Genomic DNA, 13,979 nt, shown 5'->3' with positions numbered 1-13,979 from the left:
GAAACAGCAGGCCTCAGAAAATATTTCTTTATATTTAACAATACAGTACAGAGAGACTAGAATGACATCTTCTTTCATTTGTACAGATCTATATAGCTATAACTATATTGATACGATCGGTTTATTTTAATCTGTAGCAGGCAGCCTAGAAGGAGTGGGGCTGGGGAAGATTCTAGGCAGAGATCCATGTAGAGTAGCTTTAGTGTTAACTTTGTTATCCTTATTTTTAAAAAAGAGTTCCTTGTTCAGTATTAGAAGAAATTGACTTGCTCTGATTCTTCACCATTGACATGGCATGCTATAGTTATAGGACACTGTTACCAGCCGTTCCCCTTTCATGGGTCTCACACACCACGTTAGCTCTGGATTAACATGGGGCTCTTCTACCATTCTCCCTGACCAGGAAGCTGGGAACCTTGGGAACGCCTCCTTGTGGCCAGTTCTTCAGACAGGAGCTAGAGCCATGCTGTGGCCAGAGAGACATGTTTACCTAACCTACTTGGTCTCAAAAGATGGTGTATTAAGGAAAGTTCATCTCAATTTAACTCCCCCAGAGAAGTCCTCCCAGAGTACTCATCCAGTGTGTCGCCTCCCCTCTCCCAGTCCCAGTGTTTGTTTGTACAGTATGTGGCTATAAAGCTATTTATATAATGAGGTGAACAATAGGCTTCATGCTGAGCCACTTTGGCTAGTAAGCATCAGAATGATGGATCTCTCCCCACTGCGGGTATCAGTCCATAAGGACAGCGTGGTGCTTTTACCAGCACAGGCAGAGGGTCTAGCACTCTTGTTTATAGAAGCTTTGCCTCCCAAGCCCCTGGTCTCTCACTGTCTCATGTCTAATCTCCCTCCTCAGCTTTTGTGGTGTATACTGTAATCTGAAGCTGACTGTTTACATTCCAGTGTAGCCAAGGCTCAGAGATCAGTAAAGTTAGTGCAGATGGGAAAGCTAGGAAGCTCGGTGCTCTGACCTACTAAAAAGGAGCAAAAGCTCCATCGGCAAGGCAGGAGCCAGGGCTTGAATCCATGTCCAGCAGAATCCATTGTGGGTGCTTCCCCTCCCAGTGGCTGCACAGCACTTGGAGCCTGTTCAATGTAGGCCTAGGGTCCATGTCAGGGCTTTGCTTTTCATCACTGGTAAATGAAGACTGAAAGACCATCTATCTGCTGTTAATCCAGACGCTATTAGCCAATGTCTTTCAACTAGGATAGCCACAGGGGAAATCTCAGACTGAACTTCAGGCCCACCTGAAATAGGGTCCGAGTCTTACCCACCCACCGATGCATACAATAGAGTCAGAAACTAAAGAGGGTTTTTGATCCTCTCTCAGATGACCCTCTCGACATCAATACTGTATGTGTCTATACCCGCTCTTGAGGGAGAAAACCCAGACATGCACTGCAACTTGGTCAGTACCACTGTCCATCCATCCCTCCTACACCCAGGTTTCCTCATTCATCAGTTGGCCTACTCCTCAAATGGGCACAAAGAGATGCAATATGATAAAAGAAGAACCTTAATCAATTTGGAGAGGGAGCACACAAAGATTCTCATACACCTATACTTTCCAGTATATTGTACTGAAATGCTGGATTCAAGATTATGAACATTTGTTTTGGAGCTGTAGAGAATCTTCCAAAACCTGTCCCCTGATTCTCAACCTGTGTTTGGATGAGAAGCAACAGGCATGAAAACATGAGATAAATTGCTGATTCTAGAGAGGCTGGGGTGACTGAGCGGTTGATAGTGCAGGAAAGACACTATCCAATGGGGAACGGGGAAGACGACTGAAAAGAACAACGGAAGGGGAGTTTGATTAACCATGCAGGACATTGCTGAAGCATACACAGCCCTAAGCCTGAGACAGTTGCCTGGCTGGTCTCAAGTCTTCCTAAAGATCAAGATTTTGTTCTTTGAATTGCTGGCCAGAACTATATTTCCTCACTAGCTTTAGGGAAAAAAACTAGGGCTGTCAAGTGATTAAAAACATTAATCACCATTAATTGCACTGTTAAACAATAATAGAATACCATTTATTTAAATATTTTTGGATGTTTTCTATATTTTCAAATATAGCGATTTCAGTTACAACACAGAATAAAAAGAACACAGTGCTCACATTATATTTATTTTTATTACAAATATTTGCACTGTAAAAAACAAAATAAATAGTATTTTTCAATTCACCTAATACAAGTACTGTAGTGCAATCTCTCTATCATGAAAGTTGAGCTTACAATTATGTACAAAAAAAACCTGCATTCAAAAATAAAACAATGTAAAACTTTAGAGCCTACAAGTCCACTCAGTCCTACTCTTTGTTCATTCAATCACTCAGACAAACAAGTTTGTTTACATTTGCAGAAGATCTTGCTGCCTGCTTCTTGTTTACGTCACCTGAAAGTGAGAACAGCCGTTTGCATAGCATTGTTGTAGCCGGCATTGCAAGTTATTTACGTGCGTTGTGCTTCGGCCACCATTCCAGAGGACATGCTCCCATGCTAATGACGCTCGTTAAAAAAATAATGCCTTAATTAAATTTGTGACTGAACTCCTTGGGGGAAAATTTTACGTCTGCTGCTCTGTTTTACCACATTCAGCCATATAGTTCATGTTATAGCAGTCTCGGATGATGACCTAGCATATGTTGTTCATTTTAAGAACACTTTCACTGCAAATTTGACAAAATACAGAGAAGATACCAATGTAAAATTTCTAAAGATAGCGACAGCACTTGACCCAAGATTTAAGAATCTGAAGTGCCTTCCAAAATCTGAGAGGGACGAGGAGTGGAGCATGCTTTCAGAAGTCTACAAAGAGCAACACTCCGATGTGGAAACTATAGAACCCAAACCACCAAAAATGAAAATCAATCTTCTGCTGGTGGCATCTGACTCAGATGATGAAAGTGAACATGAGTCAATCTGCACTGCTTTGGATCGTTATCGAGCAGAACCTGTCATCAGCATGGACACACGTCCTCTGGAATAGTGGTTGAAGTATCAAGGGACATATGACTCTTTAGCGCATCTGGCATGTAAATAACTTGTGACCCAGGTGTTAGAGGGCTTTCCCTTCACTCCCTCCCTTGGTTCTTGTCACACAGACAGAGAGCAGAAGACCAGAAGTCCAAAGTGCAGGCAATTCGAGGTTTATTGGGGTTAGTTCCAAACAAGCATATCCATAGCTCTACACACCAGCAGTCTGTTTCCCAGTGTTCTGTTCTCAGCTCTGACGCCGCAGAGCCTTGCCTGTGTCCCCATTCTCCCTATTCCCTCCTCCTCCTTCTTAGCAGGCCCAAATATACCTGCAATGCATGCCCACAGTCCCACCCCTTACAATTTAGGGTCATGTTCCATTTTTGGGTCTGGGGTCTTCATCCCACCCCTTTTGTACCCCATGGGAGAGGTAACGAGTGAGGTTGTGCTGCAGTCACGGATGGGGATTTCTTTGGTCTTTTAGGGTATGTCTACACTACGAAATTAGGTCAAATTTATAGAAGTCGGTTTTGTAGAAAGCGTTTTTATACAGTCGATTGTGTGTGTCCCCACATAAATGCTCTAAGTGCATAGTCGGCAGAGTGTCCACAATACCGAGGCAACCGTCGACTTCTGGAGTGTTGCACTGTGGGTAGCTATCCCACAATTCCCGCAGTCTCCGCCGCCCATTGAAATTCTGGGTTGAGATCCCAATGCCTAATGGGGCAAAAACATTGTCGTGGGTGGTTCTGGGTACATGTTGTCAAGCCCTCCCTCCGTGAAAGCAAGGGCAGACAATCGTTTTGCGCCTTTTTGTTGAGTTACCTGCGCAAACGCCATACCACGGCAAGCATGGAGCCTGCTCAGCTAACCGTCACTGTATGTCTCCTGGGTGCTGGCAGACGCAGTACTGCATTGCTATACAGCAGCAGTTTATTGACTTTTGGCAGCAGACAGTGCAGTATGACCGGTTGCCGTCGTCGACGTAGTCCTGGGTGCTCTTTTAACCAACCTCGATGAGGTCAGGGGCACCTGGGCAAACATGGGAGTGACTCAGCCAAGTCATTTCCCTTTTAAGTTTCGTCTCATGGCGATTCAGTCCTACCGGCAGTGCACTGTCTTTTAATCAGCAGCCAGCAGAAGACTATGGCCAGCAGTCATACTGCATCGTCTTCTGCCGAGCACCCAGGAGATGACGATGGCTAGCGGTCATACTGCAAGTCTGCTGCCAGCAAGATGTATAAAGATAGATGAAGTGGATCAAAACAAGAAATAGACCAGATTTGTTTTATATTCATTTTCTCCTCCTTCCCTCCGTGAAATCAATGGCCTGCTAAACCCAGTTTTGAGTTCTTGAGGTTTTGAGTTCTATCCTTGAGGGGGCCATTCTGTTTCTCGCAAAGCCACCCCCTCTGTTGATTTTAATTCCCCGTAAGCCAACCCTGTAAGCCATGTCGTCAGTCGCCCCTCACTCCGTCAGGGCAACGGCAGACAATCGTTCCGCGTCTTTTTTCTGTGCAGACGCCATACCACAGCAAGCATGGAGCCCGCTCAGATCACTTGGGCAATTAGGAGCACATTAAACACCACACGCATTATCCAGCAGTATATGCAGCACCAAAACCTGGCAAAGCGAAACCGGGCGAGTAGGCGACGTCAGCACGGTGATGAGAGTGATGAGGACATGGACACAGACTTCTCTTAAAGCATGGGCCCTGGCAATGTGGGCATCATGGTGCTAATGGGGGAGGTTCATGCCGTGGAACGCCGACTCTGGGCTCGGGAAACAAGCACAGACTGGTGGGACCGCATAGTGTTGCAGGTCTGGGATGATTCCCAGTGGCTGCAAAACTTTCGCATGCGTAAGGGCGCTTTCATGGAACTTTGTGACTTGCTTTCCCCTGCCCTGAAGTGCAAGAATACCAAGATGAGAGCAGCTCTCACAGTTGAGAAGCGAGTGGCAATAGCCCTGTAGAAGCTTGCAACGCCAGACAGCTACCTGTCAGTCGGGAATCAATTTGGAGTGAGCAAATCTACTGTGGGGGCTGCTGTGATGCAAGTAGCCAACACAATCAAAGATCTGCTGATATCAAGGGTAGTGACTCTGGCAAATGTGCAGGTCATAGTGGATGGCTTTGCTGCAATGGGATTCCCTAACTGTGGTGGGGCTATAGACGGAACCCATATCCCTATCTTGGCACCAGAGCACCAAGCCGGCAAGTACATAAACCGCAAGGGGTACTTTTCAATAGTGCTGCAAGGACTGGTGGATCACAAGGGATGTTTCACCAACATCAGTGTGGGCTGGCCGGGAAAGGTACATCTTCAGGAACTCTGGTCTGTTTCAAAAGCTGCAGGAAGGGACTTTCTTCCCAGACCAGAAAATAACCGTTGGGGATGTTGAAATGCCTATACTTATCCTTGGGGACCCAGCTTACCCCTTAATACCATGGCTCATGATGCCATACACAGGCAGCCTGGACAGTAGTCAGGAGCTGTTCAACTACAGGCTGAGCAAGTGCAGAATGGTGGTAGAATGCGCATTTGGATGTTTAAAAGTGCGGTGGCGCAGTTTACTGATTCGGTTAGACCTCAGCGAAACCAATATTTCCACTGTTATTACTGCTTGCTGTGTGCTCCTCAATATCTGTGAGAGTAAGGGGGAGACGTTTATGGTGGAGTGGGAGGTTGAGGCAAATCGCCTGGCTGCTGGTTATGCACAGCCAGAAACCAGGACAGTTAGAAGAGCACAGGACACGAGCAAAGGTCACGGTGCGCATCACAGAAGCTTTGAAAACCAGTTTCATGACTGGCCAGGCTATGGTGTGGAAGTTCTGTTTGTTTCTCCTTGATGAAACCCCCCGCCCCTTGGTTCACTCTACTTCCCTGTAAACTAACCACCCTCCCCTCCTCCCTTCGCTCACCGCTTGCAGAGGCAATAAAGTCATTGTTGCTTCACATTCATGCATTCTATATTAATTCATCGCAGAAATAGGGGGATAACTACCAAGGTAGCCCAGGAGGGGTGGTGGAAGAGAGAAGCACCAGGAGAGGTGGTGGAGGAGGGAAGGACAAGGCCACACAGGACTTTAAAAGTTTAAAACTTATTGAATGCCAGCCTTCTGTTGCTTGGGCAATCCTTTGGGGTGGAGTGGCTGGGTGGCCGGAGGCCCCCCACCGCGTTCTTGGGCATCTGGGTGAGGAGGCTATGGAACTTGGGGAGGAGGGCGGTTGGTTACACAGGGGCTGTAGCGGCGGTCTGTGCTCCTGCTGCCTTTCCTGCAGCTCAACTATACGCTGGAACATATTAGTTTGATCCTCCAGCAGCCTCAGTATTGAGTCCTGCCTCCTCTCATCATGCTGCTGCCACCTTTCAGCTTCAGCCCTCTCTTCAGTCCACCACCTCTCCTCCTGGTCATTTTGTGCTTTCCTGCACTCTGACATTGCCTCCACGCATTCGTCTGTGCTCTGTCAGTGTGGGAGGACAGCATGAGCTCAGAGAGCATTTCACTGCGAGTGTGTTTTTTTCACCTTCTGATCTTTGCTAGCCTCTGGGAAGGAGAAGATCCTGTGATCCTTGAAACATATGCAGCTGGTGGAGAAAAAAAAAGGGACAGTGGTATTTAAAAAGACACATTTTATAGAACAATGGGTACACTTTCACGGTAAGCCTTGCTGTTAACATTACATAAATAGCATATTACATACATAGTTCCAAGGTCGCATTTTGCCTCCCCCCACCGCGTGGCTAGCCCCTCCCTCCTCCCCATGGCTAACAGCAGGGAACATTTCTGTTCAGCCACAGGCAAACAGCCCAGCAGGAATGGGCACCTCTGAACGTCCCCTTAAGAAAAGCACCCTATTTCAACCAGGTGACCATGAATGATATCACTCTCCTGAGGATAACACAGAGAGATAAAGAACGGATGTTGTTTGAACGCCAGCAAACATATGCTGCAATGCTTTGTTCTGCAATGATTCCAGACTATGTGCTACTGGCCTGGCGTGGTAAAGTGTCCTACCATGGTGGACGGAATAAGGCTGCCCTCTCCAGAAACCTTTCGCAAAGGCTTTGGGAGTACATCCAGGAGAGCCGTGAATGCCAGGGCAAATTAATCATTAAACATGCTTGCTTTTAGACCATGTATAGTATTTTAAAAGGTACACTCACCAGAGGTCCCGTCTCCGCCTGGCGGGTCCGGGAGGCAGCCTTGGGTGGGTTCGGGGGCTCCTGGCTCCAGGTCCAGGGTGAGTAACAGCTCCTGGCTGTTGGGAAAACCGGTTTCTCCGCTTGCTTGCTGTGAGCTATCTTCCTCGTCCCCAAAACCTGCTTCCGTGTTGCCTCCATCTCCTTTGAAGGAGTCAAACAACGCAGCTGGGGTAGTGGTGGCTGAAACCCCTAAAATGGCTGCAGCTCATCATACAAGCGGCATGTTTTGGGCTCTGGCCCGGAGCGGCCGTTCGCCTCTCTGATTTTCTGGTAGGCTTGCCTCAGCTCCTTAAGTTTCATGTGGCACTGCTTCGGGTCCCTGTTATGGCCTCAGTCCTTCATGCCCTGGGAGATTTTGACAAATGTTTTGGCATTTTGAAAACTAGAACATAGTTCTGATAGCACAGATTCCTCTCCCCACACAGCGATCAGATCCCGTACCTCCCGTTCGGTCCTTGCTGGAGCTCTTTTGCGATTCTGGGACTCCATCATGGTCACCTCTGCTGATGAGCTCTGCATGGTCACCTGCAGCTTGCCACGCTGGCCAAAGAGGAAACTGAAATTCAAAAGTTTGCGGGCCTTTTCCTGTCTACCTGGCCTGTGCATCTGAGTTGAGAGTGCTGTCCAGAGTGATCACAATGGAGCACTCTGGAATAGCTCACGGAGGCCAATACCATCTAATTGTGTCCACAGTACCTCAAATTCGACCCAGCAAGGCCGATTTCAGCGCTAATCCCCTTGTTGGGGGTGGAGTAAGGAAACTGATTTTAAGAGCCCTTTAAGTCGAAAAAAGGGCTTCGTCGTGTGGACGGGTGCAGGATTAAATCGATATAACGCTGCTAAATTCGACCTCAACTCCTAGACCAGGGCCAAGTGTTTTATATCTCCCCCGCCCCATGCCCCTTTGACCCTCCTGACTGGTTGCTTGACCTTGCCTTCCTTGAGATAGGGTTTGAGGCAATCTTAAAGTGTGCTCTTGAGTAACATTTAACTGCTCTTATCTGTTCCCATTCTACTAACAAATCCAGCTGACTAGGCAGAAGCAACATCACAGTGTCTTTGTCCCTTGCTTACACATTTTAGTAGAAGAGTATCAAAAAGTCAAATCCAAAATTCTATCCCAGGCTAACAAACAGACCTATATACTAACAATAGACTACAACAGTGCCATGCAAACGCCTGTTCGCACTTTCAGGTGACATTGTAGTCAAGAAGCAGGCAGCACTACCTTCTGCAAATGTAAACAAATTTGTTTGTCTTAGCGATTGGCTGAACAAGAAGTAGGACTGATTGGACTTGTAGGCTATAAAGTTTAACATTGTTTTGTTTTTGAATGCAGTTATGTAACAAAAAACCTCACATTTGGAAGTTGCACTTTCATGATAAAGAGATTGCACTACAGCAGTTGTATGAGGTGAATTGAAAATACAATTTCTTTTATAATTTTTACAGTGCAAATATTTGTAATCAAAAATAATATAAAGTGAGCATTGTACACTTTTTATTCTGTGTTGTAACTGAAATCAATATATTTGGAAATGTGAAAAACATCCCAAAATACTTAATACATTTCAATTGGTATTCTATTGTTTAACAGTGTGTTGAATCACGATTAATTTTTGTGAGTTAATCATGTGAGTTAATTGCAATTAATTGACAGCCCTAGAAAAAACACAACTAATGTGTTTTCAGCAGATATTTTATGACCAGTACTGGTCACAGAATCATAGAAGATTAGGGTTGGATGAGACCTCAGGAAGTCATCTAGTCCAACCCCCTGCTCAAGGCAGGACTAACCCCAACTAAATTATCCCAGCCAAGGCTTTGATGGGTCAGTCCATCTCAAAATGGATTGTAGAACTAGAGTGCGGTTCAGAGAAGGCAACTGAGAATTATAAGGGGCCTGGAAAAAGCTGATTTGAAGAGTGTTTGAAAAGACTGGGATTGCTTACCATAGAAAGGGCATGAACAAGAGAGGAAATGGTGAACATATATAAAATAATGAATGACACAGAGGAAGTAGATCGAGAACATCCATTCTCCACGTTTCATAATACAAGAACAAAGAGACGTTCAATTAAATTGAAAGGTAATAAATTCAAAATTGATAAAGGGAAATACTTTTTCACTCAACACATAAGAATATGCAACTCATTGCCACAGAATGTCAATGAGGTCAAGAGGATTCGACATTTCTACAGATCAAAATAGCCAGAGTAATGACAGTGAAGAATTTTGGAAGGGATAAAAACCCCATGCTTCAGCATTTAAGCCAAATGTAACCCTTTCCGCCAGGTAGAGCCGACAGTAACCAGGGCCGGGTTCAATATCTAGGGGTTCCTTTTCAACAATACAACACAGAACCAGCTTGAGCCCCCACCCAATAACCTGGGAAAATCACACACCACCCCTGGGTGCCTCTGAGAGGCAATACTTCCCCACTCGCAAGCACAGAGTCTGAGTGTAGAAAAGAAACTTTTAATGAAAGGAGGGAAGTCACCTGACATTAATTAGGGGAAATGCCACAAGCAGGATTCATAAACATAAAACTGTGAGCAGGACACCCACCCTAGAGTGCATGGGGCAGTGCCTTCTGCCTCATGTTCTTGAGTTCTACAACCAAAAGTTCCTTTTCTGAGCTCCCTCACCATACCCCACTCTCAGTGGCTGTCCTTGGTCAGTGAGGACCAGGGTTCACAGGTGCATCTGTGTGAGCTGAGCTCTCACCCAGGGAAGAAGGTACCTTGCTTGCTCCGCCCTCTGAGCACTTGCACTGGCTGGCCACCCCACCAGCTACTGGTCTTCTCTGCCAGCTGCCCCACCATCCACTGGCCCACTGGCCGCCTCGCCAGCAGCTCGATCTGCTCACTGCCTCGCCAGCCACTCATTCACCAGCCGACTGTCAGTCACCTTCTGCTGCCACCTGCCTCTCTGCTGTGACCTCTGCACATCAGTCTCTGAGTGATTTTCAGCTCTTTGCAGGTTAGGCAGAAACACTGCCCCCCCCCACAAGTGAATTCAGCTCTCATTTGGGCACTTTAACATAACAAAAAGGCTCTTAATGAAGCCTATTTAGCTCTATCTTTTTTAACAGTGGGGAGGAAAAGGTTAAACCAGACTGAGGACCCTTAGGGAGAGTCCCCAACTCCTAGCTGGGACACCTATCCTCACCCCTCTTACTTTCACAGAGGTCTGGATTCGAGCCCCTGGCTTAGCGAGTTCCTTTCGGCTGAGGGTGACCCCTCAATTGGGAGAAGCTCAGCACAGTTCTGCTCCCCGTTAGTCATACAATGAAGATAACATTGATAACTTTTCACTACCCCTGCATTCAAGTGATTTGCCACCCAACACCAGCCAAAGCTGATCACTTGGAGCTACACAACTCCTGTCTGCTAGATACCTATGCAGACTATATGTGTTCATGTAAATACAGTTTGCTCCTGAAGTCTCTCCCGCTCCCGAACTAGCTGTCAGGGGAGAGTTCATTCAGACTCTGCTTACACAAAGTATTAGAGAGTAAGGTTAGGCCTGCATGGGGGCTGCTTATACCACATCTGCCTACTGTGGGGTTCTTCCTCATAATTTCCTGTCCTACAACCATCACCACCATCAGCAGACACCTCCTCTAGCCCTGCAAGAAGTTCAGGAACCTGTTCAAAATGCTGACAGTGCAGGCAGCAACTGGTTGAGAATGGAGAAATGTGCATCAGCACAAACTAAAGCAGGCTGAAAGAACTCGAGGGTTATCTCAACCAGCTAACACATGTTAAAAGTACAACTGTCTTGTCTACTTGGGTCAGCTAACATGGGTTAAAAAAAACCCACCTTTTTTTCTAGTAAAGATAAGGCCTGAGAAGGCTTTGCCTCATATTTAGCAAATGTGACTGAGCACACTCTCTTTATGCCCCAGGCAGGGCCTTGCAATATGGTTCATACAGTGATGCAGTTTTCCACCTGCAGCACAAAGAAGGTGCTCGGGGGACCAATTCTTGGGGTCTGTTGTGTGCCAGTCTCCAGGAATTATTTGGGGAGCATTACCAATACCCCCCGTCATAACCTTCCCCAGTACCCCACCATCCAACCCTGGAACCTCCCGTCATAACTTTCCCCAGCGTCCCCAGTCCAACCCCGGTAAGCTTCCCCAGTACCCCCCATCCAACCCCAGTACACCCAGTCATAACCTTCCCCAGTACCACCTATACAACCCAGGCACCTACCGTCATAACGTTCCCAAGTACACCCCCCATCCAACCCCGGTACCGCCTGTCATAACCTTCCCCAGTACAACCCTATCCAACCCAGGTACCAACCGTCAAAACCTTCGCCAGTATATGCCCATCCACCCCCAGTACCCCCCGTCACAACCTTCCCCGTAGCCCCCCATCCAAGTCCGGTACACCCCTCATGACCTACCCCAATACCCGCCATCCAACCAGGAGACCCCCCCCGTCATAACCTTCCACAGTACTCTCCACATCCAAACCCGGTACCCCCTGTCATAATCTTCCCCAGTACACACTGTCCTACCCTGGTACCTCCCTGTCATAATCTTCCCAGTATTCTTCCCATTGAACCCTGTTTCCTCCCCATTATAACCTTCTCCGGTACCCCGCTCTGCATCCAGCCCCAGTACCCCCAGTAATAACCTTCCTTAGTAGCCCCCATCCAAGCCCGGTACCCCCCTCATAACCTACCCCAGTACCCATCATCTGACCACGGGACACGCCTCATAACCTTCCCCAGTACGCCCCATCCAACCCTGATACCCCCGTCATAATCTTCCCCGGTACCCACCACCCAAGCCCAGTACCCCCTGTCATAACCTTCCCCAATACCCCCACATCCAACCCCTCATAACCTACCCCAGTTCCCCAGCTCCAACCACGGTACTCCCCTCATAAACTACCCACCCCCACCCCCCATCCAACCCCGGTAGCGCCCATCATAACGTTCCCCAGTACTCTCCCCATCCAACCCCGGTACTCCCCATCATAACCTTCTTCAGTGCCCCACATCCAACCCTGGTACCACTGTCATAACCTTCCCCAGTACTCTCTGCATCCAACCCCAGTACCCCCTGTCATAACCTTCTCCGGTACCCCCCTGTCATAACCTTCTCCAGTACTCTCCCTATCCAACCACAGCACCTCCCGTGATAACTTTCCCCAGTGCCCCCCCATCATGCCCCAGCACCCTCCATCATAACCTTCCCCAGTTCCACCCCACCCAACCTGGGTACATCCCTCATAACCCTCTCCAGCTCCCCTCATCCAACCCCGGTGACACCCTTCATAAACTTCCCCAATACTCTTCACATCCAACCCCGGTAGCCCCCTCATAACCTCCCCCCCAATCATAATGTTCCCCGGCACCCCCAATCCAACCGCGGTAAACCCAGTCATAACCTTCCCCAGTGCCCCCATCCAACCACAGTACCACCGACATAACATTCGCCAGTACCCCCCATCCAACCCAGGTATCCCCCCGTCATAATCTTTCCCGGTATCCCATCATCCAACCCTCGTACCCGCCCCGTTTAGCCCGGAACCCCGCGTCACAACCTTCCCCAGTACCCCCTCCGTCCAGCCCCGGTACCCGCCCCCGTCATAACCTTCCCCAGTACCTCCATCCAAGCCCGGTACTGCCGATGGTTATGTTCTTAACCTCCAAGTCTGTGGCATCCCCTTAGGTGGGTCTCAAGCGGGGGAGCAGGGTGTAGTGTTTTGGAAGGGGGTTAACAGCTGCCTAAGTACCCAGCAGCGGAACTAACGTTGCTAAGGACGTGTTTCCCTCACGGACCACCTTTCCACAGTGACCAGAGTCCACGAGCGGGGCACCGCCCCCTCCTCATCACCAGAGCGGCGTGCGCGCCAAGACAGCGCGTCTGGGTACGAGAGTATACGCGGTGCATTATGGGGCGCATGCGGGTAGTTCGTGATGACCTTTGTGTAAGGACGACTGATTTAAAGAAGCCACGGCCTCGAGCCTGCCTCGGCCCGCCAGGTGTGGGGAACGGGCCGGGGGAAGGGCGTACATGAGTACAGGTTCTTGAGGGAGGGTATAGTAGTGGGGGTTGTACCGCCCTGTGTGTGCAGTGCAGTGAATACAAATACAGCATGCTGAATACGTGCCAAGTATGATTAGCTGGTTAATGAAGAAATCTCCTTCCGATCCTGGTGTTTTCACAGCTATGGATCCTGATGACCTGGAAGAGCTGGCAGTGGAGCTGCAAGGGAAGACTGTTGGTGGCTGGGGCCTTGTGCAGCTTGCAGCTGGTACAGGTTTTGCTGCCTATGTTATGTGGGCAGGAATTCTCATGCCTGGCTTCCGCAGAGTGCCTTTAAAGTTACAGGTAGATCATTCGCCAGGGCTTTTTCATGGGGATCTCTTCTGGTTTAAGAGAAGAGGCATTAAGTATATATTTAGCGGTGTGGGGGATGAATATTACCAAGCTTTTTATATAACATGATTTTGTTCCCCCAGTGTGGTTTATAAAGGCATCCTGGAAGGTGCATGAAACATTTCTTTACTATAGTGTTTCTGTTCTGTCACGTACCCACTGGTTATAGGGTCACTCATGAACTGGCCTGCTGGCAGAAGGATATTTGAGGCATTTGCTATGGGAAATAAAACCACATGAGAATTATTTTGTTAGTTTTTGTTCTTAGCAGCCTTGCCAAATGTCTCTTGTTTTAAGATGTTTAATTCTGAAGGCTCCCAAACCACTTTACAAATGCTGCACCTGAAATATAGCTGACATGATTAATATATGTAAAGCTGTAAAGTGAGA

General features: G+C 47.9%; 2 protein-coding genes and 1 long non-coding RNA gene across 10 annotated transcripts in view; 1 reads left to right on the top strand and 2 right to left on the bottom strand.

The window, feature by feature from the left end:
- CCDC78 (coiled-coil domain containing 78) overlaps window positions 1-13,979 on the bottom strand; it is a 127,188-nt gene that overhangs the window by 51,669 nt on the left and 61,540 nt on the right. The window lies entirely within an intron of this gene.
- LOC140918495 (uncharacterized) lies at window positions 2,193-13,092 on the bottom strand. Of its 2 annotated transcripts, XR_013636415.1 has the most exons (4): window positions 12,813-13,092; window positions 7,631-7,729; window positions 7,151-7,534; window positions 2,193-6,571 (listed from the first exon to the last, which is right to left on the bottom strand). It is a non-coding gene; the product is annotated as an uncharacterized LOC140918495 (long non-coding RNA). The 2 variants fall into 2 exon arrangements; XR_012161209.2 differs by lacking the exon at window positions 12,813-13,092 and having other exon boundaries at window positions 7,631-11,288.
- ANTKMT (adenine nucleotide translocase lysine methyltransferase) overlaps window positions 13,017-13,979 on the top strand; it is a 20,423-nt gene continuing 19,460 nt past the window's right edge. For 6 of the 7 annotated variants that reach the window (XR_012161206.2, XR_012161207.1, XM_073363054.2 and 3 more), the window contains exons 1-2: window positions 13,090-13,192; window positions 13,378-13,541. Coding sequence is in view for 5 of the 7 variants with exons in the window: in XM_073363054.2 (XP_073219155.1) it covers window positions 13,102-13,192; window positions 13,378-13,541 (255 nt within the window). In the remaining 2 variants the exon portion in view is untranslated. The other variant, XM_073363055.2, reaches the window with a different exon arrangement.

The sequence above is a fragment of the Lepidochelys kempii genome, chromosome 10 (genome assembly GCF_965140285.1).
Source record: "Lepidochelys kempii isolate rLepKem1 chromosome 10, rLepKem1.hap1, whole genome shotgun sequence".
Taxonomy (NCBI): domain Eukaryota; kingdom Metazoa; phylum Chordata; order Testudines; family Cheloniidae; genus Lepidochelys; species Lepidochelys kempii.
This window is presented reverse-complemented; position numbering and strand designations above follow the sequence as displayed.